At 42.7% G+C, this 26,513-nt stretch overlaps 1 protein-coding gene across 2 annotated transcripts; it reads right to left on the minus strand.

Moving 5' to 3' along the window:
* Positions 1-19,276: 19,276 nt before the first annotated feature.
* LOC124019603 (transcription factor Sox-9-A-like) lies at positions 19,277-23,448 on the minus strand. 2 transcript variants are annotated; one of them, XM_046334992.1, is made up of 3 exons: positions 22,668-23,448; positions 22,101-22,348; positions 19,277-21,605 (listed from the first exon to the last, which is right to left on the minus strand). In XM_046334992.1, exons 1-3 carry the CDS (start codon positions 23,105-23,107, stop codon positions 20,824-20,826), a joined length of 1,470 nt encoding a protein of 489 aa, XP_046190948.1. In that variant the 5' UTR covers positions 23,108-23,448; the 3' UTR covers positions 19,277-20,823. The 2 variants fall into 2 exon arrangements, with proteins under 2 accessions (XP_046190948.1, XP_046190947.1); XM_046334991.1 differs by having other exon boundaries at positions 19,277-21,608.
* Between the last annotated feature and the right edge of the window lie 3,065 nt (positions 23,449-26,513).

Raw genomic sequence — 26,513 nt, forward strand, 5'->3', positions numbered from 1 at the left:
GTTACAGAATATCATCATGTTGAGAGAGAGAGAGAGAGAGAGAGAGAGAGAGAGAGAGAGAGAGAGAGAGAGAGAGAGAGAGAGAGAGAGAGAGAGAGAGAGAGAGAGAGAGAGAGAGAGAGAGAGAGAGAGAGAGAGAGAGAGAGAGAGAGAGAGAGAGAGAGAGAGAGAGAGAGATCTACAACCCTAGTTACAGTGTCTGACAGGTCTAGCTCCCCCTTTGGACACTGTGCTCTCTCATTTATTGTGGGAATCTGCCTTTAAGTGAGAGATTTGTATTTCTCCTCTCATCTTACATGATCTCTGTTAGACACCTGGCATCTTCTTGTCTATGTTTCCCTCTGTCTATTTCTCCAGATGTATTAGCCTGGTCGCCTGTCTCTCTGTGTTCTGATATGGACACAGACAGGTCTGCAGGGTTAGAGAGGCCTTGATTGCTTTACCTCTCTCTCTCTCCATCTCCATCTAGCTGCCTTTCACTCTATCTCTCTCTCTCTCTCTCTTCTGTTTAGACATGATTGGGCAATTAAGATCTATCTGTATCACTCTCTTTCCGTTTCCTTCTATTTCTCTACCTCCATCCCTCTGTCTTCTCTAGCCCCTGTTAGAAAGAGAAAGAGGGATCCTATCCCAGTAAGGCAGAGTGAGAGAGAAAGCGAAGAAAGAAAGAAAGAAAGAAAGAAAGAAAGAAAGAAAGAAAGAAAGAAAGAAAGAAAGAAAGAAAGAAAGGAAGGAGGAGGGTTATGTGTTCAATATGTGGCAGACCCCATCAACCTGAACATGTGCTCTCGCTCCACACACCTGTTCCCCCAGCTGCTGCTGCAAAGCACTCTGGGTCATGATGTTAATTCCATGTTTTTCTCTCTCTGCCCCAGGTGGGTACAGAATAGGGGTACTGCCTATAAGAGGTTTTAGGGGAGAAGGTCCCAGGAGGGAACAGAACAGGGGTACTGCCTATAAGAGGCTTTAGGGGAGAAGGTCCCAGGAGGGAACAGAACAGGGGTACTGCCTATAAGAGGCTTTAGGGGAGAAGGTCCCAGGAGGGAACAGAACAGGGGTACTGCCTATAAGAGGCTTTAGGGGAGAAAGTCCCAGGAGGGAACAGAACAGGGGTACTGCCTATAAGAGGCTTTAGGGGAGAAGGTCCCAGGAGGGAAGAGAACAGGGGTACTGCCTATAAGAGGCTTTAGGGGAGAAGGTCCCAGGAGGGAACAGAACAGGGGTACTGCCTACAAGAGGCTTTAGGGGAGAAGGTCCCAGGAGGGAACAGAATAGGGGTACTGCCTATAAGAGGCTTTAGGGGAGAAGGTCCCAGGAGGGAACAGAACAGGGGTACTGCCTATAAGAGGCTTTAGGAGAGAAGGTCCCAGGAGGGAAATTACCTTTAGATTTAAAAGAGCTTTGTCCATCCACTTGTGTGCACTGGTACTGTATGTAATGTAGAATGGAAGTGAACAGTCTGCCCAGGTACTGTTTGTAATATAGAATGGAAGTGACCAGTCTGCCCAGGTACTGTATGTAATATAGAATGGAAGTGACCAGTCTGCCCAGGTACTGTATGTAATATAGAATGGAAGTGACCAGTCTGCCCAGGTACTGTATGTAATATAGAATGGAAGTGACCAGTCTGCCCAGGTACTGTATGTAATATAGAATGGAAGTGACCAGTGGTGGTCTGCCCAGGTAGGAAGGTGAGAATGGACCTCTGTTGTAAATTGGGAAATTAAAAATTTATATAAGGATATTTAAAAAACAATTGATGATAAAATCATACTAAATACTCATGGGGACCCATCTCCAAGGATTTTTTAACCATCAAACAGATAAACCGACTAAAAGAGATGAGAGACAGGCGCTCTGTAAAAATGTTTAATGTTGCCCTCCTACAATTACAGTCTCATTAAAGAGTCCCGTGGAGAGTCCCTCTGAGGCAACTGTGTTTCAAAGTGTTCCCTTCTGCACAAGAAGATAAGGCTGGGGAAAACTGCTGATGTTTCTGAGGTAGAGTTGAAGACACTCAGCAGTCTGATGTTTCTGAGGTAGAGTTGGAGACACTGAGCAGTCTGATGTTTCTGAGGTAGAGTTGGAGACACTGAGCAGTCTGATGTTTCTGAGATAGAGTTGGAGACACTGAGCAGTCTGATGTTTCTGAGAAAGAGTTGGAGACACTGAGCAGTCTGATGTTTCTGAGATAGAGTTGGAGACACTGAGCAGTCTGATGTTTCTGAGATAGAGTTGGAGACACTGAGCAGTCTGATGTTTCTGAGAAAGAGTTGGAGACACTGAGTAGTCTGATGTTTCTGAGATAGAGTTGGAGACACTGAGCAGTCTGATGTTTCTGAGATAGAGTTGGAGACACTGAGCAGTCTGATGTTTCTGAGATAGAGTTGGAGACACTGAGCAGTCTGATGTTTCTGAGGTAGAGTTGGAGACACTCAGCAGTCTGATGTTTCTGAGATAGAGTTGGAGACACTCAGCAGTCTGATGTTTCTGAGGTAGAGTTGGAGACACTCAGCAGTCTGATGTTTCTGAGGTAGAGTTGGAGACACTCAGCAGTCTGATGTTTCTGAGATAGAGTTGGAGAGCACTCAGCAACCTGTGGAGAAAATGATAAGGGGGCATGGTGTAGAGAAAACAATACTTCCTCCCACTCCCCTCGCCTTTGCACTTTTCATGTAGCCTACTTTTGTCCAGCTAATATCCTACCTACACTTTTAGAAAAAAGGGTCCCAAAAGGGTGACTGTCCCCATAGGGTAACCCTTTTTGGTTCCAGGTAGAACTATTTTCAGTTCTAAGTAGAACCCTTTGTGTAAAAGGCTCTACATGGAACGCAAAAAGGTTCTACATGGAACCAAAGTGGTTCTATCTGAAACCAAAAAGAGTTATCCTATGGGGACAGCCCCAAAAAACCTTTTAGGATCTAGATAGCACCTTTTTTTCTAAGTGTGCAGCAATCAAGCACATTACGGACTAACCATTAAAATCCTGTTGCTGCATGATTATTTTGCTATGACAATACTGGTCAAATTAAAATCCCACATCTGTATCTCCATGTAAAAGCCTACTGTGATATCGTTCTGTAGTCTGGGCCCTAAAGCTGAATGTCTCCCAGTGAGCCAACCATGATGAATTGGACAGGGCCTCTGTAAAAACAACACTTGGAAAATTATAACTGCCTATTAGCCTCTTTTCGCACTGTGAGCATACACTTATTCCTCTTACAGTGAAGTGATATTTTGTCAAATTCTAGAATACCTTAATATGGATGGAACCTCTGAACTTCTGTTATTCTAACCCTTTCTTTGTGTGTGTGTGTGTGTGTGTGTGTGTGTGTGTGTGTGTGTGTGTGTGTGTGTGTGTGTGTGTGTGTGTGTGTGTGTGTGTGTGTGTGTGTGTGTGTGTGTGTGTGTGTGTGTGTGTGTGTGTGTGTGTGTGTGTGTGTGTGTGTGTGTGTGGTGTGCGTGTGTGTGCGTGCGTGCGTGTGTGTGTGTGTGTGTGTGTGTGTGTGTGTGTGTGTGTGTGTGTGTGTGTGTGTGTGTGTGTGTGTGTGTGTGTGTGTGTGTGTGTGTGTGTGTGTGTGTGTGTGTGTGTGTGTGTGTGTGTGTGTGTGTGTGTGTGTGTGTGCATGGTTGTGTGTGTGTGTGTGTGCAGAGCTAGCATGGTGGAAATGAGCCTGTGAAGTCTCCTCATTGACCGTAAAGATTCTGCCCCATATTTCACTAAGCCCTTTCCCAAGAGGAAGAGGCAATAGTAGAGATGAACCATGTCTGGACACACATGTTGGAGTAAAGTCCGTTTACAAGTGGAGGAGGAGGAGGAGGAGGAGGAGGAGAAAGAGAAGGAGGAGGAGAGGAGGAGGAGGAGGAGGAGGAGGAGGAGGAGGAGGAGGAGGAGGAGGAGGAGGAGGAGGAGGAGGAGGAGAAAGAGAAGGAGGAGGAGGAGGAGGAGGAGGAGGAGGAGGAGGAGGAGGAGGAGGAGGAGGAAGAGGAAGAGGAAGAGGAAGAGGAAGAGGAAGAGGAAGAGGAAAGAGAAAGAGAAAGAGAAAGGAGGAGGAGGAGGAGGAGGAGGAGGAGGAGGAGGAGGAGGAGGAGGAGGAGGAGGAGGAGGAGGAGGAAGAGGAAGAGGAAGAGGAAGAGGAGGAGGAGGAGGAGGAGGAGGAAAATAAGGAGAAGGAGGAGTAGGAGGAGGAGGAGGAGGACGAGGAGGAAAATAAGGAGTAGGAGGAGGAGGAGGAGGACTACAGGGGTGTGAAACGAAACTCCAAACAAAACATGGTTTCTTACACACATGCACACACACAGTACAAACACATCCCCCACCCGATAAACAAGAGAGCATCTGGAAACAGCGTGTCATCGGTCGGTCGGCAGGGTTAGGCTTGGCTTGCAGAGGCATGGCGGTGTGTGTGACAGCAGGGTGGAACATCAGTTAGAAGGAGCTGTGTTGTTGGGTCATTAAACACACAGCCATGATGGGTTCCACAGCTCATTGGCAGACTGTAGGAATGAAGCTGGGAACAAGACAACACTTGGAGGGGGACATAATAGCATGTAGTGTCATGTAATATATGTAAATACAATATATGCAGCTTTTGTAGGCTAAATGTAATATCCTGCCCATTACATTACAGAGTATGGCCTAGAGCAAATTAAAAGAATGAAGCCAATTTGTGCCATGTTGCCCATTTTTATGGAATGGAAGAAGAATAAGGAATGACAGTTACTAAAACTTTAGATTCATTTAATTTGATTTACTTTAGCAGCGATACGAGACAGAAAGACAAAGTTGTGTTTGTTACTTTAGCAAGCGATACGAGACAGAAAGACAAAGTTGTGTTTGTTACTTTTGCAGCGATACGAGACAGAAAGACAAAGTTGTGTTTGTTACTTTAGCAGCGATACGAGACAGAAAGACAAAGTTGTGTTTGTTACATTTGCAGCGATACGAGACAGAAAGACAAAGTTGTGTTTGTTACATTTGCAGCGATACGAGACAGAAAGACAAAGTTGTGTTTGTTACTTTTGCAGCGATACGAGACAGAAAGACAAAGTTGTGTTTGTTACATTTGCAGCGATACGAGACAGAAAGACAAAGTTGTGTTTGTTACTTTTGCAGCGATACGAGACAGAAAGACAAAGTTGTGTTTGTTACTTTAGCAGTGATACGAGACAGAAAGACAAAGTTGTGTTTGTTACTTTTGCAGCGATACGAGACAGAAAGACAAAGTTGTGTTTGTTACTTTAGCAGTGATATGAGACAGAAAGACGAAGTTGTGTTTGTTACTTTTGCAGCGATACGAGACAGAAAGACAAAGTTGTGTTTGTTACATTTGCAGCGATACGAGACAGAAAGACAAAGTTGTGTTTGTTACTTTAGCAGTGATACGAGACAGAAAGACAAAGTTGTGTTTGTTACTTTTGCAGCGATACGAGACAGAAAGACAAAGTTGTGTTTGTTACTTTAGCAGTGATATGAGACAGAAAGACGAAGTTGTGATTGTTACATTTGCAGCGATACGAGACAGAAAGACAAAGTTGTGTTTGTTACTTTAGCAGCGATACGAGACAGAAAGACAAAGTTGTGTTTGTTACTTTAGCAGCGATACGAGACAGAAAGACAAAGTTGTGTTTGTTACTTTTGCAGCGATACGAAACAGAAAGACAAAGTTGTGTTTGTTACTTTTGCAGCGATACGAGACAGAAAGACAAAGTTGTGTTTGTTACATTTGCAGCGATACGAGACAGAAAGACAAAGTTGTGTTTGTTACATTAGCAGCGATACGAGACAGAAAGACAAAGTTGTGTTTGTTACTTTAGCAGCGATACGAGACAGAAAGACAAAGTTGTGTTTGTTACTTTAGCAGCGATACGAGACAGAAAGACAAAGTTGTGTTTGTTACATCTGCAGCGATTCGAGACAGAAAGACAAAGTTGTGTTTGTTACTTTAGCAGTGATGCGAGACAGAAAGACAAAGTTGTGTTTGTTACATTTGCAGCGATTCGAGACAGAAAGACAAAGCTGTTTTTGTTACTTTTGCAGCGATACGAGACAGAAAGACAAAGTTGTGTTTGTTACTTTAGCAGCGATACGAGAAAGAAAGACAAAGTTGTGTTTGTTACATTTGCAGCGATATGAGACAGAAAGACGAAGTTGTGTTTGTTACTTTAGCAGCGATACGAGAAAGAAAGACAAAGTTGTGTTTGTTACTTTTGCAGCGATACGAGACAGAAAGACAAAGTTGTGTTTGTTACTTTAGCAGCGATACGAGACAGAAAGACAAAGTTGTGTTTGTTACTTTTAGACAAAGTTGTGTTTGTTACTTTTGCAGCGATACGAGAAAGAAAGACAAAGTTGTGTTTGTTACTTTTGCAGCGATACGAGAAAGAAAGACAAAACAAAGTTGTGTTTGTTACTTTTGTTGTGTTTGTTACTTTTGCAGCGATACGAGACAGAAAGACAAAGTTGTGTTTGTTACTTTAGCAGCGATACGAGACAGAAAGACAAAGTTGTGTTTGTTACTTTTGCAGCGATACGAGACAGAAAGACAAAGTTGTGTTTGTTACTTTAGCAGCGATACGAGACAGAAAGACAAAGTTGTGTTTGTTACTTTAGCAGCGATACGAGACAGAAAGACAAAGTTGTGTTTGTTACTTTTGCAGCGATACGAGACAGAAAGACAAAGTTGTGTTTGTTACTTTAGCAGCGATACGAGACAGAAAGACAAAGTTGTGTTTGTTACTTTTGCAGCGATACGAGACAGAAAGACAAAGTTGTGTGTGTTACTTTTGCAGCGATACGAGACAGAAAGACAAAGTTGTGTGTGTTACTTTTGCAGTGATACGAGACAGAAAGACAAAGTTGTGTGTGTTACTTTTGCAGTGATACGAGACAGAAAGACAAAGTTGTGTGTGTTACTTTTGCAGCGATACGAGACAGAAAGACAAGCTTGTGTTTGTGTTTCTAGGCTTCTGACAAGCTTAATGAACATGATCAACATGTTTTGTTTCCTTCACGTTCTCCTTTGCATCCAACAGGAACCAGAACCCAGAGTGTGAGCTAGAGTGACTGGTTTACTGCCAGGTTAGAGAGAGTATATCTCTCAGGAATCTCCATCCGCCCCTCAACTTCACTTGGTTGAGGTATTAACGTGTTTGCTGAGGGGATTTGGTCTGCCTGGTTGTCCAACATTGGGATCAGAGAGAGACAGGAAGTGGGTAACTAAACATATTGTTGTATAGGAGAAGACTGATTATCTGGGAATTGGCTTGGTTCAATGTTGAAGTAGCTGTGAGATCCAATCCTCCCCACCCCCACCCTGTATGCACACACAAACACGCACACACACACACACACGCACGCACGCACGCACGCACGCACGCACGCACGCACGCACGCACACACACACACACACACACACACACACACACACACACACACACACACACACACACACACACACAGTTAGCTTAGCTGTTTGTTATTTCCCACCACTTTACGATTTGTTTTGTTGCTCCCAGTGTTATACAGGAAGACACAAACCAAAATGGCCTTCCATAACCACCAGTACAAACACAGACTTGTGTTCACATCCCACTATTGCAGTGCAGGGACAGTAGATACTGCTCAGCAGATACAGCTCATTTACACTAATATTAGTTGGCAGTGGCTATTTTAACAAAACCAAAGTGTTGATTGCAGGGTAAAAGGAAACCACTGTAATATAGTACCTTCCTATTCTAATATAGATGCCAGTCTGCATTCCAGATATATATATGAGATAAACCTTCTGCAGTTTGATACAAATACATGTATGCCTCAAGTATCAACTACCAGAGGTCAGCTTACACCTATTCAATCTAATGAATAGGTGCTATTAGTTTTGCTGCCATGTTGATACACACAAACACAAATAAACTTTCCACTGGGGGAAAGTATTGTTAACTGATATGGCCGAGATGTAGCCGGTAACACCACGAGTTATCAGAGACAAATTAGTCTACAGTACATAGCTGGAAACACCACGAGTTATCAGAGACAAATTAGTCTACTGTACATAGTAGGTAACACCACAAGTTATCAGAGACAAATTAGTCTACAGTACATAGCCGGAAACACCACGAGTTATCAGAGACAAATTAGTCTACTGTACATAGTAGGTAACACCACGAGTTATCAGAGACAAATTAGTCTACAGTACATAGTAGGTAACGCCAAGAGTTATCAGAGACAAATTAGTCTACAGTACATAGTAGGTAACACCACGAGTTATCAGAGACAAATTAGTCTACAGTACATAGTAGGTAACACCACGAGTTATCAGAGACAAATTAGTCTACAGTACATAGTAGGTAACACCACGAGTTATCAGAGACAAATTAGTCTACAGTACATAGTAGGTAACACCACGAGTTATCAGAGACAAATTAGTCTACAGTAAATAGCCGGTAACACCACGAGTTATCAGAGACAAATTAGTCTACAGTACATAGCCGGAAACACCACGAGTTATCAGAGACAAATTAGTCTACTGTACATAGTAGGTAACACCACAAGTTATCAGAGACAAATTAGTCTACAGTACATAGTAGGTAACACCACGAGTTATCAGAGACAAATTAGTCTACAGTACATAGTAGGTAACACCACGAGTTATCAGAGACAAATTAGTCTACAGTACATAGTAGGTAACGCCAAGAGTTATCAGAGACAAATTAGTCTACAGTACATAATAGGTAACACCACGAGTTATCAGAGACAAATTAGTCTACAGTACATAGTAGGTAACACCAAGAGTTATCAGAGACAAATTAGTCTACAGTACATAGTAGGTAACACCAAGAGTTATCAGAGACAAATTAATCTACAGTACATATAGTTGAATTCGGACGTTTGCATACACCTTAGCCAAATTTAAACTCAGTCTTTCTCAATTCCTGACATTTAGTCCTAGTAAAATTTCCCTGTCTCTGGTCAGTTAGGATCACCACTTTATTTTAAGAACGTGAAATATCAGAATAATAGTAGAGAGAATTATTTATTTCAGCTTTTATTTCTTTCATCACATTCCCAGTGGGTCAAAAGTTTACATACACTCAATTAGTATTTGGTAGCATTGCCTTTAGATTGTTTAACTTGGGTCAAATGTTTCGGGTAGCCTTCCACAAGCTTCCCACATTAAGTTGTGTGAATTTTTGTGGGCAGAACTGATAAAGTGTGTGCGAGTAAGGAGGCCTACAAACCTGACTCAGTTACACCAGCTCTGTCAGGAGGAATGGGCCAAAATTCACACAACTGTAAACATCTGACCCACTGGAATTGTGATGAAGTGAAATAGTCTGTATGTAAACATTTGTTAGAAAAATTACTTGTGTCATGCACAAAGTAGATGTCCTAACCGACTTGCCAAAACTATAGTTTGTTTACAAGAAATTTGTGGAGGGGTTGAAAAACGAGTTTTAATGACTCCAACCTAAGTGTATGTAAACTTCTGACTTCCAACTGTAGTTGGTAACAACAAGATTTATCAGAGACTATATAGTACATAGTAGGTAACAAGAAGAGTTATCAGAGACTTACCAGGCTATAGTACAAGAGGGAACTTTGCCTTTCTCTCAAATGGCACCTTATGGGTCCTGGTCAAAAGTAGTGCACTATATAGGGAATCGGGTGTCATAAAGTAGTGCACTATATAGGGAATAGGGTGTCATAAAGTAGTGCACTATATAGGGAATAGGGTGTCATGAAGTAGTGCACTATATAGGGAATAGGGTGTCATAAAGTAGTGCACTATATAGGGAATCGGGTGTCATAAAGTAGTGCACTATATAGGGAATAGGGTGTCATAAAGTAGTGCACTATATAGGGAATAGGGTGTCATGAAGTAGTGCACTATATAGGGAATAGGGTGTCATAAAGTAGTGCACTATATAGGGAATAGGGTGTCATAAAGTAGTGCACTATATAGGGAATAGGGTGTCATGAAGTAGTGCACTATATAGGGAATAGCGTGTCATAAAGTAGTGCACTATATAGGGAATAGGGTGTCATGAAGTAGTGCACTATATAGGGAATAGGGTGCAATCTGCAATGTGCACTTTCTCTATTCAACAGATAATTGGAGCCCAAATGGAAAGATGGATGGAAAATCCACAAAATTGAATTAGTATTGTAAAGAATTCTCCTTAGATCAATGAAGAATAACAGGGATAAGAAACAGAATCTTCTATTATTTACAGCTCAGTCTCTCTAGTCATGTATCAAGCTGTTCCTGGGTTGAATTACCGGAATTATTGAAGTTCAGACAGTTCCTGTGGCCATTGAGGCTTTCCTATGCTTTTATATAAGTTCTGTAATATGTTGATTGTATCGCAAATCTTTCATATCAGGTATTGTAATCTTACAGTCTATTCAAATGAGACACAGGCATGAGGAATAACATCTTGTTCTATGTTCTAAGTACAGCACAGTAAATCAGCCTCCAACTGCTACTGCAGCGTACTCTGAGAAATCTGTCCCTTCTGTTAGGTGAAACCTGTTGATCAATAGGAGAATGATGATTTATCTGTGTCTACCCAATGCAGACAGTTGTGTGTGTGCGTGTGCGTGTGTGTGCATGGATGGGTGTGTTGTTTGTGTTTGTGTGTGTGTTTTAGCCACTACCTCCACCACCATGCTCCACCCCACTCCCAACCACCCACCTCTCCCACACACTGGCCGCCGGTCTGGTGCACATGAGACCCTCAGACACACTTAATGAGATTATGGTAATATCATTTATCAGCACTGACCTGGGGCCTGTGCCAGGTTCCTTCCACATCCTGAGTCAAAGGCAGGGAGGAGGGAGCAAACACACACACTTACACACACACACACACACACACACACACACACACACACACACACACACACACACACACACACACACACACACACACACACACACACACACACACACACACACACACACACACACACACACACACACACACACACACACACACACACACACACACACACACACACACACACACACACAGTGAGCTAAATATGGGTCGACTGCCTCCAGTAGACTGGCCTGGCCTGGCCTAGCCTGGACCCTTGGCACAGGGGGATTTCCTCATAGGGCGGCACAAGATGGATGTTAAGAGGGCAAAGACACACTGGCACTTCCTGAGCCTGATTCCCCAATGGCACCCTACTACATATGTAGTGCACTACTTTTGACCAGGTCCTACAGGGAATAGGGTGCCATTTGGGATGCAGATGCGTCTAAGGCTGTGTCAGAACACTAGCTGTCTGCCTGCCTTATCGTAAAATAGTGAACAACAGTAAATGTGACTGTGACGAGATCTGGTATATGAATTGTATATATAGTGAAGTTATCATTACTCATTGTGAATTTATTTGTAGTGTTATCATTTATCTCTCTGCATTGTTAGCAAGGGCCCATAAGTAAGCATTTCACTGTTAGTGTACACCCTTAGTTTACGAAGCATGTGACTGTAGTTATACAATGTGTGGACCAAACATTAGGAACACCTGCTCTTTCCATGACATAGACTGACCAGGTGAAAGCTATGATCCCTTATTGATGTCACTTCTTAAATCCTCTTCAATCAGTGTAGATGAAGGGGAGCTGACAGGTTAAAGAAGGAGTTTCAAGCCTTGAGACATGGATTGTGTATGAGTATCATTCAGAGGGTTAAGAGGGAAGAAAAAATATTTAATACGAGGTAGTAGGTACCAGGCGCACCAGTTTGTGTCAAGAACTGCAACGCTGCTGAGTTTTTCATGCTCAACAGTTTCCTGTGTGTATTAAGAATGGTTCACCACCTAAAGGACATCCAGCCAACTTGACACAACTGTGGGAAGCGTTGGATTCAACATGGGCCAGCATCCCTGTGGAACACTTTCGACAACTTGTAGAGTCCGTGCCCCACTGAATTGAGGTTGTTCTGAGGGAAAAATGGGTTGTAAACTCAATATTAGGAAGGTGTTCTTAATGTTTTGTAACATCAGTGTAAATCCTGACCATAGAGATGGTGATGGAGGATGTGACTTGCAGGTTGCCATATACAAGTTTGCCGGTTTGAATCCCAAATCAACCACTAATCACATTTCTTACCTAAATGATCCCATAACTTTTGGAATTACTCTCCTAAACTTAACTAATCACATGGTAGACTTGATGTAAGTCTAGTTTGTCATCCACTCCCACCATAATACTAATCACATGGTAGACTTGATGTAAGTCTAGTTTGTCATCCACTCCCACCATAATACTAATCACATGGTAGACTTGAGGTAAGTCTAGTTTGTCATCCACTCCCACCATAATAATAATCACATGGTAGACTTGAGGTAAGTCTAGTTTGTCATCCACTCCCACCATAATACTAATCACATGGTAGACTTGATGTAAGTCTAGTTTGTCATCCACTCCCACCATAATACTAATCACATGGTAGACTTGATGTAAGTCTAGTTTGTCATCCACTCCCACCATAATACTAATCACATGGTAGACTTGATGTAAGTCTAGTTTGTCATCCACTCCCACCATAATACTAATCACATGGTATACTTGAGGTAAGTCTAGTTTGTCATCCACTCCCACCATAATAATAATCACATAGTAGACTTGAGGTAAGTCTAGTTTGTCATCCACTCCCACCATAATACTAATCACATGGTAGACTTGAGGTAAGTCTAGTTTGTCATCCACTCCCACCATAATACTAATCACCAGATGCAGCAAGTTTTCAACTTGAGGGTATTGTTCCCTTGGCAACGCACCTCATGACTGACCAGCCAGTGCTGGCTTCTGGTTGTGTGCGTGTGTGCGTGTGTGCGTGCGTGCATGTGTGTGTGTGTGTGTGTGTGTGTGTGTGTGTGTGTGTGTGTGTGTGTGTGTGTGTGTGTGTGTGTGTGTGTGTGTGTGTGTGTGTGTGTGTGTGTGTGTGTGTGTGTGTGTGTGTGTGTGTGTGTGCGTGCGTGCGTGTGTGTGTGTGTGTGTGTGCTGCGGGGTTGAACTAAGGACCATTTGATCACTGTGATTTAGATAGAGTTTCCTCAAGGGGCTGTGTGTTGGTTTTAGCCAGTCTTTTATGGAGTAGCTGGCCATTGAAAAGTAACCTAGATGAGGGGGTCAATTCAAAATGTCCCTTGTGTTCAGTCCAAATGGAGGGAAGATGGCTTGATAGGAAAAGAGAAAATGCCGAGAATTAGGAAGCTAACGTTTTAGCTTGAAACATCGACTGTAGTGTACTAGACAGCGATTAAAATAATACTTACTGTTAAAGAAATGAATAACGATGAGACACTCTGGGGAATTGGGAAATAGATGTTGAAGTTGTCATCAAAAAAAGTTTGTCTTCAGTGTTTTGACCCCCAAGGATGTTTCAGAATGAGAGCTTCTAAGTTCCTGTTGTTTTTCATTTCATCCATTGTGCAGTGTAATGAATATGCAACACACACTACTCCAAAACAAAAGCAGAATATCAATAGTATTTTCCTCTTTCATGTTCAGCACTTCCATCAAAGACATGCAAACACATGTGCACACACACAAACATACACCCAGCCACCCCCCAATCTGTACTGTCTGTCTTGTTTAGTCTCATGTCACTTTGTTTTTCATATGTTATTGTCCTTCAGTCTCCAAGGGTGATTGGCCAGATTAGGATCCTTTCTTTCCCTCTTCCTTGTTGTCCTCAGAAATACCACCCATTGGGTTCGGAAGGGTCAGGCGTCCCTGTAGAATATTAATGGGCTCGTTCTGGGAAAACTGCCCATGGAGAGGCACAGAGATGCCTGCCTGGACAATGAAGAGAGAGAGAGAAAAATGTGCTCTTGTTTCCGATCCTCCTCAGGAACATTCATCAGCCCAATCCTGCTTTTCAGGGGTAGCACTGGGACCACATCCATACTGTACATATTGACAAACTGGACTAAGCTGCTGCTGTAGACATGCATGTCTCTCTCTCTCACACACACACACACACACACACACACACACACACACACACACACACACACACACACACACACACACACACACACACACACACACACACACACACACACACACACACACACACACACACACACACACACACACACACACACACACACACACACACACACACACACACACACACACACACACACACACACACACACACACACTACCATGGCTGAGCTAATCTGCTGTCAATGCCACCCTAAACCAAGGTCTGGTGGCTGTGACATGTGGAAGGAAAGACCATTTGCAAATCGATGAATGTATTTATTATTCTGAGGATTATTCCTGTAACAGTATGTTTGAGGGGATTCTTCCAATCTATTTTCAACATTCTATCATCTCTACTGTCACAGTAAAGCACAGTCACAACTGCTGATGTAAAAAGGGCTTCATAAATTAAATTGATTGAGATTGATTGATCCCCAATGTTTTTATTTCCTTCATTACAACTATTGTTGTCCTCCTTTGCCCCTAAACCTCCTGTGAATGTGGGTGTATGGAGAAGTTTCCCTTAGACGCTGATCTTGGATCAGTTTTGCATCATCACCCACTAAGGGTTAATGTAAGGCTTGAGCAAAGGGAAGCTGATCCTAGATCTGTACCTTGGCGGAAACTTCACCCTGGATCGTGAATATATTTCCTTGTATTACGTATTCATTGCACTTCCTTGTGGACGGCTGTTGTGAAGCTGATGGGTTATGTCCCTTACTCTGTTTGTCTACTACTGGGTGAGGCTCCAATGTGGCCATGGCAGTGCCCCTTCAATGAGTCACAGCCATGCTAGCAGCAAGAAGGGAAAGCTCTGCAGTCTGATGTCATTTCCTGCTTGGGTCTGGGCTATTAGGCTGTTACGGCACATGACACACTAATCTGATGAAATCCAGTGAAAGTGGTCCATGGTCACTGCCCTAGTTTTATTTCAGGGTGAGCATCACTCTCTGTTACAGCCCACAGTATTGTAATGACCAGGGACTCTGTTACAGCCCACAGTATTGTAATGACCAGGGACTCTGTTACAGCCCACAGTATTGTAATGACCAGGGACTCTGTTACAGCCCACAGTATTGTAATGACCAGGGACTCTGTTACAGCCCACAGTATTGTATTGACCAGGGACTCTGTTACAGCCCACAGTATTGTAATGACCAGGGACTCTGTTACAGCCCACAGTATTGTAATGACCAGGGACTCTGTTACAGCCCACAGTATTGTAATGACCAGGGACTCTGTTACAGCCCACAGTATTGTAATGACCAGGGACTCTGTTACAGTCCACAGTATTGTAATGACCAGGGACTCTGTTACAGCCCACAGTATTGTAATGACCAGGGACTCTGTTACAGCCCACAGTATTGTAATGACCAGGGACTCTGTTACAGCCCACAGTATTGTAATGACCAGGGACTCTGTTACAGCCCACAGTATTGTAATGACCAGGGACTCTGTTACAGTCCACAGTATTGTAATGACCAGGGACTCTGTTACAGCCCACAGTATTGTAATGACCAGGGACTCTGTTACAGCCCACAGTATTGTAATGACCAGGGACTCTGTTACAGTCCACAGTATTGTAATGACCAGGGACTCTGTTACAGCCCACAGTATTGTAATGACCAGGGACTCTGTTACAGCCCACAGTATTGTAATGACCAGGGACTCTGTTACAGCCCACAGTATTGTAATGACCAGGGACTCTGTTACAGCCCACAGTATTGTAATGACCAGGGACTCTGTTACAGTCCACAGTATTGTAATGACCAGGGACTCTGTTACAGCCCACAGTATTGTAATGACCAGGGACTGTGGATATTTCTGTGCACATTTCTGCATGACTGTGTGCGATCCTGTTTCACACACACACATGCATGCCGCACGCACACACACACATGGTAGGAGTGAGTGTGTGTTGATGATTTTCTCAGATGTCTTGGACATTAGTCCTCTCTCACTTATTCTTTCCTTCTCTCTGTGCTGTTTTTGAGAAAAGGTGTGAGGTCCAGAGCAAGGCTGCTGTTGGGAAATGACAGGACTGTAAGAAGAGGAAAAGCCAAACCCTGTATGACACCATATAAGTAGAAGAATCACTGTTCCATCTGTGTTCAATGACAATAGTACAGACTACATTCAATTCACTAATTACTGTTTCTCTGTATAATCTCTCCACCTCTTTTTCTTTTCTTTCTTTGTCTATCCCCATCTCCCCCCTTTCTCTCCCCCTTTCTCTCCCTCTCTCTCTCCCCCCTTTCTCTCCCTCTCTCTCTCTCCCCCTTCCTCTCCCCCTTTCTCTCCATCTCTCTCTCCCCCTTTCTCTCCCTCTCTCTCTCCCCCTTTCTCTTCCTCTCTCTCTCTCCCCCTTTCTCTCCCTCTCTCTCTCCCCCTTTCTCTCCCTCTCTCTCTCTCCCCCTCTCTCTCCCTCTCACTCTCTCCCCCTTTCTCTCCCTCTCTCTCTCTCCCCCTCTCTTCCTTCTCACCCCCTTCTTTCTCTCTCTCTCTCACCACTCTTCCATTCTCTCCCTGGTTTTCCTCCTTTCCAGTGGACCATCCTCAGCTGCTCTCTCCTAACCTCTGCCCCCTGCCCCCTCAGCCCCCCTGCCCTCCTCAGCCCCCCCCCCCCCCCCTCAGCCCCACACCCCCTCAGTCCCATTCCCCCTACCCCGCTAACCCTGCTCCTGGTCTGGGCCACTGCAGAGAGGCAGTGATGGATGTGCCTCAGGGGATCTCTGGGGGTCTTGGCACGAGGGGGTCTGGGTCTTACACAGTCTGCTGCCTCCTGCTGTGGGGAAGAGGGAAAGAGGGGAAGCTGTCAACCTCCCCGTTAACCAAAAACAGTTCTACATAACCAGGCTGGTGGTCAAGCAGACCACCATTCCCAACTCAGACACTACTGTTTACTACATTATCACACTGCAGACACCAGACATGGGCTGGGATTCTACACCTTTAAAGGTCAAGTTCAGTGTGGTCTGTATAGCACTTTGTAACATCGGCTGATGTAAAAATCGCTTCATAAATATGTTTGATTGATTGATTGATTGATTGATTGGTTTGTTTGAGCCGGCCATGGTGAGATGGGTATCTTGTACGACACTGTTTAATTCCCCTGTTTTTGTCTGATGTCATTGGTGTATTATATGTTACACTTGGACACTTCTCTATTCTAACCTTAGATGCACAGTTAAAGTTCCCTATACAGGACCAGTATAGTATTCATTCATGGCACACTAAGGTGGTGCATATTACTGGTTCCAGGACAGCTTACAAGGCACGATAACAATAAAAGAGTTGGCTACAACACACTATGAGACCAGGCTTTGGGCAATCAGCCAGTGAGTCCACAGATCTCAGTATACATTATAGAGTATTATGAAATAGGGGGTGAGTGCTATCAGTCCAGTCTGTACAGCCAGTCAGTGAGGTAGTGAGGTAGTGGTGGGTTGGTGGTAAAGATCCAGTCCACTTGACGTGAGGACAGAGATGTCACCCGAGACTCTACCTCTAACGTTCAACATGAAAGCAACATTCTCTCAACATGAAGTTCCCCAACCTAGCCACTGATTGTGTTTACATTGTCATTGATTTATAGAGGGTGGCGCAATCCCATTATGTTATGGCTGGTAATGAATAAACAGAATTGAATGTGCACTTTGTTTCTCTAAGCAGTGGGGTATACATGGTGGGGGAAGGGGTGTGGACATACATCATCCCAATAGGCCGTAGGACTGATGGCCCGGTGACCTCATGGTATGGGAAGCCTGCAGGACAGGATGAAAGGAAGCTAGTAGCCCCCTGGCTCACCAACCAAGGACTACGAACATAAAGAGTGGAGCAAACTGACAATGTAAACATATTCAGGAACTCTAGGGAGGACAATGGAAGTTTGCTTTGAAAATCATTTGTGGTAACACTTTATTTGGATGGTCCATCTGTAGATGCTCATACTATCAAACTATATGTTGATAAGCAACTGCTTGCTAAGGTTATGGTTAGGGAAATTTTTCAAATAAGGGTTAGGTTTATGGTTAAGGTAAGGGTTAAGGTCAGTGTTATGGTTAAGGTTAGGATTATGGTAAGGGTTAAGGTCAGTGTTATGGTTAAGGTTAGGATTATGGTAAGGGTTAGGGTTAGGGTTAGGTTTATGGTTAAGGTAAGGGTTAAGGTCAGTGTTATGGTTAAGGTTAGGATTATGGTAAGGGTTAAGGTCAGTGTTATGGTTAAGGTTAGGATTATGGTAAGGGTTAAAGTTAGTTTGTTAAAACCTTTTGGACATTCCTTCAGGGTATTTTACATGACAAATGGATGTCAAATGTTGGCCTTGAGAAGTTACACACGCAGGCCTATTCTGATTCTACAGTGGTAGTATCTACGTAGGTGACAGGTTATAGCATAGGAACTGGCTAGTCTATTTACATGGATTCAATGTTGTACAATGTTAATATTATTTTGTGTTTGGTTTCTACATTTACATTTACATTACATTTAAGTCATTTAGCAGACGCTCTTATCCAGAGCGACTTACAAATTGGTGCATTCACCTTATGACATCCAGTGGAACAACCACTTTACAATAGTGCATCTAAATATTTTAAGGGGGGTGAGAAGGATTACTTTATCCTATCCTAGGTATTCCTTAAAGAGGTGGGGTTTCAGGTGTCTCCGGAAGGTGGTGATTGACTCCGCTGTCCTGGCGTCATGAGGGAGTTTGTTCCACCATTGGGGAGCCAGAGCAGCGAACAGTTTTGACTGAGCTGAGCGGGAACTGTACTTCCTCAGTGGTAGGGAGGCGAGCAGGCCAGAGGTGGATGAACGCAGTTCAGTTTCTACTTTAGATAGTTTATTTTATAAGTGAAGTGTTCTCTCCTGTTTGATGTTCTGCAGTGGTTCTGACCTTTTTAATGTGAGTCATTAGATGACTTCTCCATCTTACTGCTCTCTCCTGTTTGATGTTCTGCAGTGGTTCTGACCTTTTTAATGTGAGTCATTAGATGACTTCTCTATCTTACTGCTCTCTCCTGTTTGATGTTCTGCAGTGGTTCTGACCTTTTTAATGTGAGTCATTAGATGACTTCTCCATCTTACTGTTCTTTCAGCGTGGGTCAACTTCCCTTACAAAGCATTGCATTAAAGGGTATAAAGGAACCCCACTGCTCCTAAGTTGACATGATAGAGACTTCCAGAAATGTAGTGGATAAAACTGTTCACCCCCCTGCAAGGGTGCATGAATATACTGAATCTAGAATAACATTCTCTGAATATCTGAAACAGAACCATAGAGTTTATTTTCAATATGTTTTCTTTTATTGCAAACAATATAATACAAAAGATAAGCTTGTTTTAAGACAATGGCGTGTTTTACCTAGGAAACAACAATTCAGTTGAATTACAAAGATGCCAACATGATAAGATATGGAATAGAGAATAAAGAACAAAACTTTTTTCAAAAACAAAAAAGTATGCTAGAAAGACTGCAGCCACAGCTCCAATATCCATGATATCCATCTCTGTCAGAATGAATAAAACAACGCTCAGCTTTTTCTTTTTTCCATATTTCAGATCAAGTCTGATCACAATTCATCTGTACACAACTAGATCATCAAAATAACTATTTCAACTGAAAACATTTACAAATTATAAATAAACAAAGTTGCTTAGAACAATTTGTACCACATCGGAACAGCTAACCCATCTGCAGAAGAGTTCATATTTTCTCATCTCAATTAGTCGCTGCTGAATTAAAAAGGAATACAATGCAACATAGTTATTACTTTTCAAATAAAATTAATTGCTAATGAATAAATTAGATGTTAAGACTGGAAGGAATAAGAGGCCAGAGGAACGACAACTGGAAGGGAGACTGCTGGGGGTCAAAGGCCACTTCCTGTATCTCTCCACAGATAGGAAGTGAGAACTCAGCTGTGGTTTCTAGGCTACACTGCTGCGCTAGCATCGCTAATGTAAAGAGTCTCTACTGCGCTTCAACAGGCACCAACGGCATGAAGGCAATACAAAGCATTTCTCAGTCACATCTACCAACACAGTCAGTAAGGCCCCTGGTGTAACTGTATGGCACTTTCTAATGATATTAGCATTCCCAACACAATAACTTGCGCTGATGTGTTAATTGCTAACGCAGCAACAAGAAAATAGCGATAATTTGTCTAATTCACTGATGACAAGGTCACATAATAAGTCACGGCCATAAACAATTTAAACACCAACTTTGCTCAGTTCTTATAAGATCTCGTAAACAATTACAGTAAGATATGTACATGAGAATCAAAGCAGAATGTATTAAAAGAGGACAGGCAGTGAGTAGGGGGACTATTTTCTTTTGACTTCCTGATCCTGTACAAAAATACATGAGCGAGAAGTAAGGCCGCGGAGGACGTTGTTCACCTAAAGCATCTCTTCCTCATTAAACGGATAAATGCCCCGAAAGATGTAGTACCAAAAGACAGTTCAGAACACATACACAGTACATACTAAAATATTTATAACAAATATATCCTCACGGAGGATTCCTCTTTTCAAAACGGAGTCTCTTTGAACATTATACCTATAAAAATATAATCACAACTCCGGGCGTTAATTAAAAAAGGCACTGTCGTGAGCCGTTGTTCCCAAGATAATACATGGTCATTACTTTGAAAAAGTTCTTGAATGTTTTTATATTGGCGGTGGAGGGTGTGTTGGCGTAGAGGCCTGTGGGCCCCCGAGGATTCTGGGAGATAAGAGTCTCTGGTAGGAGATGGGTTCTTACGGGACAGTCTGTGCTAAGGGCCGACCTCTAACTTCTGGACTCTCAGGGCCTGGAGAGCTGTGTGTAGACAGGCTGCTGCTCCCAGTGCTGCGGACTGTGGGTCTGGGTGGGCACCGAGGGCACTCCGGTGGGGTCGGCGATGGGGGTATACATGGGCCTCTGGCTGGGGCTCATATAGCTGCTGAAGGAATAGAGCCCTGAGCCTTGGGCACCTGCATGGCTATAATAAGAGTTGGCGCCACCCTGGTGATCAGAATAGTCATACTGGGTGCGGGTAATGGAGGGGTAGGATGAGGCGCTGTAGTGCTGCAGGTTGAATGAACCATAGGTGACATGCTGGGGAGGGGAGCCCTGCTGCTCACTGTAGTGACTGGGGCTCAGCTGCTCCGTCTTGATCTGAGTGGTTCTCCCCTGGCTCTGGCCTTGCTCTCCCCCAGTACCTCCACCTCCACTCAGGATGGAGATGGGCTGCTGCTGCTGCTGCTTGGACATCCAGCCATGGCCTCCAGCACCCACCTGGCCAATGGAGCTGGAGCTGATGCCACGGTAGCTGCCCGTGTAGCTTGTCTGGGCGCCGTTGATGCCGGGCATGCCGGGGTGCCCGTGGGGCGGTAAGTACTGGTCGAACTCATGGACATCGAAGGCCTCGATGTTGGAGATGACGTCGCTGCTCAGCTCGCCGATATCCACGTCTCGGAAGTCGATGTTGAGCTGGCGGCCCGTGCCCTCTTGCAGGGGGCGGCCCTCACGCTTCAGGTCGGCCTTGCCCACAGCCAGGTCTGTTTTGGGGGTGGTCGGTGGTGTAGGTGGGCCCTGGGACTGGCCTGCTGGTCGAAAAACAAAGAGTTAATCTCACTGCACACCATCATGATATTATTGACACAAATGATGCAACCAGGGAGCTAATAAAGATATGCTTGGAAATTAAGAAAGTGCAGATAAGATTTCGGAGTTTCCCGCCATGAAGGGAATGGTGCCATTATCTAATGTGCTTTAAAGAGGAAGAGATAAGTGGGCAGAGTAAAGACAGGTGGTAGATTTGCATGACGGCTTGTAAAAACCACAAATCATTGACAGGTGTGTTAGTTCATGAGAGCCCTAAAGGCACTGATATTCACGTTCTGAATAGGATAGTAGAGGCATTTACAATATAAAGATGTATATATAACTATTTTATTTCACCTGCATAATAGTGATTCCCATTCTACTTTAACATGATTATATTATAACATGATTATATCGACCAAAAGCAAGTTTGAGTAAACCTGGTATTATCTAGAACAACAATTGAATGAATTGTTCGAATGAATTGTTCTTACCTGAATGTTGACTGGGAGAATGCACTTCGCCCATGCTGGACGCGGGCGAGTCCGCTTGCTGGAGAGCTTTAAAGATGTCACCGGAAGAGATGTGGGTTTGTTCGCCGTCCTCTGGCTCGCTCTGCCCGTTCTTCACGGATTTTCTCCTTCTGGGCTGGTACTTGTAGTCGGGGTGATCTTTCTTGTGCTGCACCCTCAAGCGTTCAGCCTCCTCTACGAACGGGCGCTTCTCGCCTTCGTTGAGTAATCTGGAACAAGTATCGTATTATATTACACGTTTTCGAAGTGTTGAAACAAGTACTGTAATTATTAATATTATTATTAAGATGTTATTATTATAGCCCAATATTTGAAAACTACAAATTCGAATCGAATTTATGCCCATAGTTTACACTATTGAATTGCAAATGTAGCTATACACCAGACATCTTTCCAAATAACTGATTCACACTGCTATAAATTCAAGCTTTATCTAAGAAGCTATTTGTGAATAGCACAATATTAGTTGATCAAATACAAAATATCCTCAACGGCGGGGAAAAGTGATGATAAGGAGTTGTAACCTACCGCCAGAGTTTTCCCAGGGTTTTGCTGAGTTCTGCATTGTGGAGATGTGGGTACTGGTCCGCCAGTTTCCTCCGGGCGGCCTGAGCCCACACCATGAACGCGTTCATGGGTCTCTTGACATGGGGCTTGTTTTTGCTGGAGCCGTTCAGTCGGACGGGCATGGGCACCAAGGTCCAGTCGTAACCCTTTAGCACCTGAGACACCGCATCTCTGATACATACAGGGAACTTGTCTTGGTCAGCCTTCTTGAACTCGCCGAGCACGCCGTCTGGACCCAGTAAGAGATGATTATCGGACGGCCTGGTATTCTCGGTGTCCGAACCGGAGCCAGACGGGCACGGCGAGCCGACCGAATCCTCAGACATGCTGGGGCTTGGAGCGTCAGAGAAACACTTCTCCTGTTCGTCTGTCATCTTCAGGAAGGGGTCGAGTAGATTCATGCGAAAAAAATGACCGCTGAGCTAATGCAATGAATTGCTCTTGGAGGGAAAAAATCCTTCCTATCAAGACTTTAGAATCCAACTGCTGCTGTGCCCACGGGCTGCAATGAATGTCACTGAGTTCGGTGCGCAAATTGGTTGACAAAGATGCAATCCTGCAAACTGTCAGAATGTTAATGTGAAGTCCTTCCAAAAGTCGTCTATTCAAAGCACGTTTTCTTGCGACCCGATGGAATAGGCACGCTGCAAACGCACTCTAATGTATACTTCTCTTAGAAATAAAACAATTTCTGACATAAAGTCGCAATTTAATGTTCGCGTCAAACTTCCAAGATCATTGAGAGAATTATGAATACACTTTCAGTGTGAAGCCTGTATTTATAGACTGGTCCAAGTCAGGAAGGAAGCGATTGGGTGAACATGTTTAGGAGGCGGAGACGAAATTAGACTCTGCGCTCCCCCCAATCTTCAGTCAACAACAGAGAGAGGGACAAAACACCAAATAAAATATGTTAATTTGTTAAATTATTTTTACTTTTTGTCGGAAAATGTTCATTTATTCAATAATTCATAATTTATTCCTTTATTATAAGCATGTAATCATAGAGTCATATTGCCTAGATACTTGTTTGTGTTCATTATTGTTATATTTTACTCGAAATATACAAATGTTCAAATATATATTGTCTGGTATAACCACCAGTTTGTCATGTGTCCATCTTTCGATTAAAGTATTAAACATAAAAACATGACCAACTCTATTGTCTTTATTCAAGTACATTTTCTTACTTTATTGTTTTGTTTTTATTTATTGTAGCACTTGTATTTTCAATAGAAACAAACTAAATTCATTCTGAAAATACATCTACGAGGATGTAGAGTTTCGGTTTGAAATGGATACTAGACTAGCTAATTTCATATGAAGAAGTACAGTTACTGAACATGATGTGGCATCTCAAATATTCAGCCAAAGAAATGGTTATACTGATGTAAATTGGCCAGGCCTATTAACCTGCATAAAACATAAAGTATCTGCTTAATATAATTCAATAAAGCCCATAGTAGCTGTCTTGTTTTTGTGGTATCTCCTGCTGAATGCTTTCTGTAATTTGACGTGGATTGTTACACAACACCGACTGCTCTCCGTGCCACCGCACTGCAGCACCGTCTATTTTGACCAATAGGGGGAGACAACAGTCCAGAAACTCCACTGAAGGGCTGTGACGTCCCCATAATGTCAGCGGTGAGTAGACCTACAGATGATTAGAAATGAATGCTCATCTTCATAAAATAATTGTTCAAAATACTTTAGAATCATAGTAAACATAATGGTCGCCCTCACCATGTTTGTAATTGTGGGTATATAGGCCTATAGTTCCATAAGTAAGAGCTACATAGGAACCGCAATGAATGAAAAATTCACTCTCTCCGTCCGCACATATTGTATAATGAGTCAATTATGTTTTACTAATTGTTAAAGTGACACTGTATCTATATGGCATTAATTTAGTGTCAATTGGCAAATACATGTGTTCTTATAGGCCCTACAGCTAATAGTGTTTATCAACTTTATCTCTCTCTCTCTTCTCTATCTCTCTTTCTCTCTCTCTTTCTCTCGCTCTCTTGCGCTTTCCCTCTCAATTATAATGTTTCAATTGAAGGTGATTTATGTCTCTCTCTCTTTCTCGCTGCTCCATTATTTGCTCATGTTAAATGTTGTTTTCAAGACTACTCTTCAATACTTTCGATTTCACTGATGTTGATTTAGGTCGTGATCATTATTATATGGTAATACTAATTACAATAACTACACCATCAATAATAACACAGGTTAAATAATCAATAACACAAGTTAAATAATAAATAACACAAATAATCAATGCATGAGCTGTTTCACATTTCAAACTACTGTATTATAACATTTGATTGACATGAAAAGCACAAAAGTAGGTACCACCCAAATAAATAACCCTGCCTAAATGAAACGAAACAAATGTGTCACCAGCAGTAAGGTCAACCTTGTTGGGCGAGCGCCAGAACTTGTTTGGTCTGCGACAATGGGCGCTTTGTAGAGAGAGTTCAGTCACTAATCCGGGTATTTCATTTTAGAAACCTAATCCGAATATAAAGTTCCACGTACACATTTTTAAGGTTGAAATAGAATGTTATTTGTTCGATGTACTACGCAGTGCTGTTATACATTATTCAGTGACATCATAAACTCTAGAATTTAGCAGAAGCAATGATGGTAATGATATTTATATAATCATGTTAGTAATACTGATGATAATAATACTAGTAATAATAATAACAATAATGATAATAACAATGTATCATTACACAGTTCTAATAATGTGTTTACTTTTTGAGTTGTTACTGTGATTGAGTTGTGTAGTTTGTGTAATAGTGTGTGTAATAGTGTGTGTAATGATGAGCAGTGAATGTTTGGGACAATTGTTGTGGAAATATCATTTTCAGCATAATGTGTTGGCACATGTGCTTTGTTTCGCTACTTGTAGTTTGACACCTAATAGATTGAAGATGTCTTTCTCCCAACTCTCCTTATGGTATGGCTTCTGATGTATTCAATCAAAAACATTAAGGACGTTACAAGACGAGAGAGAAACCAGTGGAGTAATGTTCATGTTTCATGTACAGTGTTTCTATTGCTTACATATTACTGGATTACAACCAAATAATGGTGTTACAATAAATCTCTAATGTGGTCTACTGTATGTGTGAACACTACTCTCTAATGTGGTCTACTGTATGTGTGAACACTAATCTCTAATGTGGTCTACTGTATGTGTGAACACTAATTTCTAATGTGGTCTACTGTGTGTGAACACTAATCTCTAATGTGGTCTACTGTATGTGTGAACACTAATCTCTAATGTGGTCTACTGTATGTGCGAACACTAATCTCTAATGTGGTCTACTGTATGTGTGAACACTAATCTCTAATGTGGTCTACTGTATGTAATCTCTAAACTAATCTCTAATGTGGTCTACTGTATGTGTGAACACTAATTTCTAATGTGGTCTACTGTGTGTGAACACTAATCTCTAATGTGGTCTACTGTATGTGTGAACACTAATCTCTAATGTGGTCTACTGTATGTGTGTACACTAATCTCTAATGTGTTCTACTGTATGTGTGAACACTAATCTCTAATGTGGTCTACTGTATGTGTGAACACTACTTTGCTGGATTAACGGTTCAGAACAACATACATAGAAACAAACTAAATTAAAGTGCTCATTGAAAATCTGAAGGTTTCGCTTCAGCAATACTGTATATGGTCCAAAAAAAGGACAGTGTGCCAGGATACGGCCTCACCTGTGTTGCTAGGTAACCTCCAGGGGTCATGACCTGGCATTTTCATTCAAATCATCCCCGATTGGC

This window comes from Oncorhynchus gorbuscha, unplaced genomic scaffold (assembly GCF_021184085.1).
Source record: "Oncorhynchus gorbuscha isolate QuinsamMale2020 ecotype Even-year unplaced genomic scaffold, OgorEven_v1.0 Un_scaffold_635, whole genome shotgun sequence".
Classification (NCBI taxonomy): domain Eukaryota; kingdom Metazoa; phylum Chordata; class Actinopteri; order Salmoniformes; family Salmonidae; genus Oncorhynchus; species Oncorhynchus gorbuscha.

What these genes read in the sequence shown, in the direction of transcription:
- LOC124019603 (XM_046334991.1), bottom strand. Translation starts at nt 23,107, where the DNA reads ATGAATCTACTCGACCCCTTCCTGAAGATGACAGACGAACAGGAGAAG. An exon ending in ACCCTGGGAAAACTCTGGCG is followed by an intron (nt 22,349 to 22,667) that starts GTAGGTTACAAC and finishes TACTTGTTCCAG; the next exon opens with ATTACTCAACGAAGGCGAGA. An exon ending in TTCTCCCAGTCAACATTCAG is followed by an intron (nt 21,609 to 22,100) that starts GTAAGAACAATT and finishes TTTTTCGACCAG; the next exon opens with CAGGCCAGTCCCAGGGCCCA.